The sequence below is a fragment of the Ovis aries genome, chromosome 18 (genome assembly GCF_016772045.2).
Source record: "Ovis aries strain OAR_USU_Benz2616 breed Rambouillet chromosome 18, ARS-UI_Ramb_v3.0, whole genome shotgun sequence".
Taxonomy (NCBI): Eukaryota; Metazoa; Chordata; class Mammalia; order Artiodactyla; family Bovidae; genus Ovis; species Ovis aries.
The window spans coordinates 21,628,354-21,632,224 of record NC_056071.1 but is presented as its reverse complement, the minus strand read 5'-3'; the positions used below and the strand labels follow the sequence as shown (position 1 = coordinate 21,632,224).

The 3,871-nt window shown below is 57.9% G+C and overlaps 1 protein-coding gene across 3 annotated transcripts; it reads left to right on the top strand.

The window, feature by feature from the left end:
• Positions 1-223: 223 nt before the first annotated feature.
• On the top strand, positions 224-3,507 carry NMB (neuromedin B). Of its 3 annotated transcripts, XR_006056817.2 has the most exons (4): positions 224-429; positions 1,061-1,233; positions 3,031-3,112; positions 3,243-3,507. XR_006056817.2 is itself a non-coding variant. In XM_012098495.5 (3 exons), the coding sequence occupies exons 1-3, from the start codon at positions 273-275 to the stop codon at positions 3,311-3,313; spliced, it is 396 nt and encodes a 131-aa protein (XP_011953885.1). In that variant the 5' UTR covers positions 224-272; the 3' UTR covers positions 3,314-3,507. The 3 variants fall into 3 exon arrangements, 2 of the variants coding, with proteins under 2 accessions (XP_011953885.1, XP_004017815.1); XM_012098495.5 differs by lacking the exon at positions 3,031-3,112 and having other exon boundaries at positions 3,248-3,507; XM_004017766.6 differs by lacking the exon at positions 3,031-3,112.
• Positions 3,508-3,871: the final 364 nt, after the last annotated feature.

Below are 3,871 nucleotides of genomic sequence, written 5' to 3'. Positions count from 1 at the left end.
GGCTTGGGCCCGGACACCCCGAGGACGCCATGCCCACGTCGGGGCAGGAGGGCGGGCGTGGGGGGGGGGGTCGAGGGGGTCCCCGGCCCTGGCCCCAGCGGACTTGAGAGTCCGAGAGGGCGGGGCCGGGGCGGCAGCGAGCGCGCCGGGGGCGGGCTTCTCGGGGCGGGCTCCGCCCCCAGCGGCGCGGGTTTAAAAGGAGGGAAGGCACGCGCCGGGGACTGGAGCCAGCGCAAAGTGCACCTGAACCGAGGCGTCGCCCGTGCCCAGCCATGACCCTGCGGGCGAGGGGTGCTCGGCTGCTCGGCGGCCTCCTGCTCTTTGCTCTGCTCGCGGCCGGCGCCGCCCCGCTCGGCTGGGATCTCCCGGAGCCCCGCAGCCGGGCCAGCAAGATCCGAGTGCACCCGCGGGGCAACCTCTGGGCCACCGGTGAGTCTTCTGGGTTCCGGCGAGCGCTCCCCGCCCCTCCCACCTTCCTTCTCTGGCCTCTCCTAAACAGGGACACTAGTGTCCAGGCTAGTGGGGACCCTGGAACTCATCTAGTAAGATGGGGGAACTTGAGACCCAGACCCAGTGACTTGGTTTAAATCTTTCACTCAGCCGGTTTAAAGCAGAGCTGAGGCTGGACCCTAGAGCTACCTGCCAGCCTGTTTCTCTTCCCTTAGACAAGACTGTACTGAATCTTCCGACCTCTAGTGTGTCTTCTCTCTGCACCTCCACCTTACAGACACCTCCTGTCCTCACTTCTTTCTCTGCTGTTTCCCGTCTCTCTCCTAAGCAGACAGCACAACTGGCAGAGTTTCTTCCTGGCCCTTGGGGCCTCCCACCGCCCCTTCCAGCTGTGCCATCCCCGCCACCCACCTCTACCTGCTCCGGAAAAGCTGAGGTGCAGGTTTTGCCACCACTGGGGGTTCTTTGTGGTTTCTGGTGACCAGGAGGAGAAAGACTGTGTGTATATCTTCCTGCAAGGAGAACTGAGAAGCAGGAGAGATGGGGACTTGCCCACTGGGATAGCATCCTTGCTCCCTGACTTCCCTGTGCCTTGGCACTTCCTTTCTAGGTCACTTCATGGGCAAGAAGAGCCTGGAGCCCCCCAGCCCATCCCTACTGGGGACAGCTCCCCACACCTCCCTGAGGGACCAGATACCACAGCTGAGTCATCATCTGCTCAGGGTCCTCCTGCAAAAGCAAGCTCTGGGCATGAGCCTCAGTGTCCCAGCACCTCACACCCAGGTAAGCCAGGAGAACTCAGCCAGGGCTCCCCCTGGATCCTGCGTTGGGCGTAGGGTGTGAGTGCCCAGCCAGGGCAGGAGAGGCCCAGGAAAGCCAGGGATTCTAGGCTCTCCCTGTGATCCAGAGCTCAAAGTGGGAGGATTCCAAAAAAAGGGAGCTGACCTTCTCAGCAAACCCGAAGGGACAAAAAAAGTAGGGGAAGACGTTCCTCCTTACCCACTGCCCAGTCTAAAGGTGCAGCCTGGACTTATCCAGCTTCTTCCAGCAGGACCTTCCCACCCCACCCTCACCCTCTGGTCTATGCAGACTTGCCCCTCCCCTGCTGTCCACCTTTGCTGTGCCCTGTATGTGCTTATTGGGACCCTGGTGCCCACAGAAAGGATGAAGAGAGTGAGTCAGCAGCCAGGGCCAAGTCTGGACCTCTTTCACTTTGATCAGTGCTCTTCCCAGTTTCTCATCTGCCTCAGTGACCACTGGCAGGGTTTCTCAGCCCCAGCCCTCCTGCTCTTCTGGGCGGGACAGTCCTACATTGTGGGGGCTGTTCTGTGCATTGTAGGAAGCTTAGCAGCCTCCCTCTCTGCCCACAGTTATGACGACCAACAATGCTCCCAGACACTGCCCGAGGTCCCCTGCTGAGGGGTCATGGGAGGGAGCCAAAATTACCCTTGGTTGTAAACCACTGACCTATGGGGTTTGGGCTAGGGGGGCTTCCAGGTGGCGCTGGTGGTAAAGAACCTGCCTGCCAGTGCTAGAGATGGAAGAGATGTAGGTTCGAAGGTCCCGGAGGAGGGCATGGCAACCCACTCCAGTGTTCTTGCCTGGAGAATCCCATGGACAGAGGAGCCTGGCGGGGTCCATGGGGTCCCAGAGAGTCAGATACAACTGACGTGATTGAGCACACACAGAGGGTTCAAGGCTCCAGAGCTGGAGCCAAGCCAGCCTTTGTCTCCAGCCTGGCGGAGGGGCAGCTCATCCATTCTCTGCTCCTGGCACCTCCCCATCCCACAGACCTTCCCTGGTACTTTGTTGCTCTGTGAAGAAGGTATAATAAGGTATAGTAGAATGTGGACTCTGGTGACAGCATGCTGGGCTCATAATCCAGCTACTTGGTAGCTGTGGGACCTTAGAAATGTCATGTAGCCTCTCTAAGCCTCATCTTCCTCAACCCTAAAATGGGAATAATAGTGTCCCACTTCCCTTAAATGAGACCATTTATGTCACATGCTGAGCGTGACGCCTAATGCATAGAAAACATTTAGTAAACAGAAGCTGTTACCAGTCTGTGAGCTCCCTGGCTGTGCCGGTGGCTGACTTAACTGTGTGTCTCCCACTGTGCCTAGCATATACTGTGTACATTTTGAAAGAATGGAGGGACATTCCCTAAAGAAAGTTCATCCGCAGTCCCAGTCAACCTTGACCCTCCTGATGCACAGAACCACCAGCCTGGTACTCCTCTGGCAGTCCAGTGGTTGAGACTCTTTGCTTCCCCTGCATGGGACACGAGTTTGATCCCTGGCTGGGAAGCTAAGACCTCACATGCTGCACAGCCCCTAAAGACCTCAGGCGTAAGGGCTACGTACTCAGGCTGGCTGGGTCTGAAGGAAGATGATGGCCCCTCTGGGTCCACTGATCTTGAAGGCCTGAAACTTGAAGACCAACTCTAGAATCTCAGAGGCAGCAGTACCTAGCCCTGGGGGGTGGGACTTCAGAAGTGAGGTCTAGGGCGGAGCTGGAGGTTGGGGAGTCAGAACAGTGTCTGGCCCAGGGTCAGGCCTGGTGCTTCGACTTAATTTCTAGGATCTCCGTTGACTGTCATGACCACTCTGTGAGGTTGAGGAAACCCCTGCCCTGACCCCTCCCAGGCCCTTCAGGGAGAAAGGTACTGGGTGGGGTGGGGAGGCTGCCCCTGCCGACCTCTGTGGGTGCCCTGCACTTAGGAATGGCAGGATGTCCCTATCATTTGTCCCACCCCCGCCCGGGGGCCAATTCCTCTGTGTGTTCCCCTTCAGCACAGGAGGCTGCTGGTGCAAACGCTGCAGAAGTGATGCTATTAATCAGGAAGACACGACGACATGGCTGAGATTGTGCCTACCCAGGGAAGGTGCTGTATGGGACCCATCTGGATGTAAATCATGGGCTCACATCTCTGTCACTCCATTACCGTGATTTCCGGTTGGGCTGTCAGGAATATTGCCGGTGCAGATGCAAATGCTGTCCCTGCCGTATTTCTTGCTTCCCTGTTGAAGTTGTGAATAAAACCCTGCTCTTTACGTAGACTGTCTGGTCCTCTCCTTCTACCTGTGCTGGAGGGGATGGGAGGGAAAGGAGGCTGGAAGACCCAGTGTTCACTGAGATGGGGCTGGCCCCAAAGAGCCCAGAACACTCCGCGGCACCAGCCTGGAATTGATTCTGGGCTTCTGCTCATCCACTCATTCGCAAGCAGGTACTCACTCAGTGCCTGCGGGGATGCCAGGTCCTCTGCCAGCCGCTTTTCTACTCTCGCCGCTGCCACCTACTGGCAGAGGCAAGTCTCTCCTGTTTCCCACCTGTAAAAGGGAACCGCGTACACTACACGGGAGGGCTTTGCTTACCTGATTTCATCTACTCGCCATGGTTTGAGGGGAGTGCCCGGCGCTAA

What these genes read in the sequence shown, in the direction of transcription:
- NMB (XM_012098495.5), top strand. Translation starts at nt 273, where the DNA reads ATGACCCTGCGGGCGAGGGGTGCTCGGCTGCTCGGCGGCCTCCTGCTC. An exon ending in GGGCAACCTCTGGGCCACCG is followed by an intron (nt 430 to 1,060) that starts GTGAGTCTTCTG and finishes CTTCCTTTCTAG; the next exon opens with GTCACTTCATGGGCAAGAAG. An exon ending in TCCCAGCACCTCACACCCAG is followed by an intron (nt 1,234 to 3,247) that starts GTAAGCCAGGAG and finishes CCTTCAGCACAG; the next exon opens with GAGGCTGCTGGTGCAAACGC.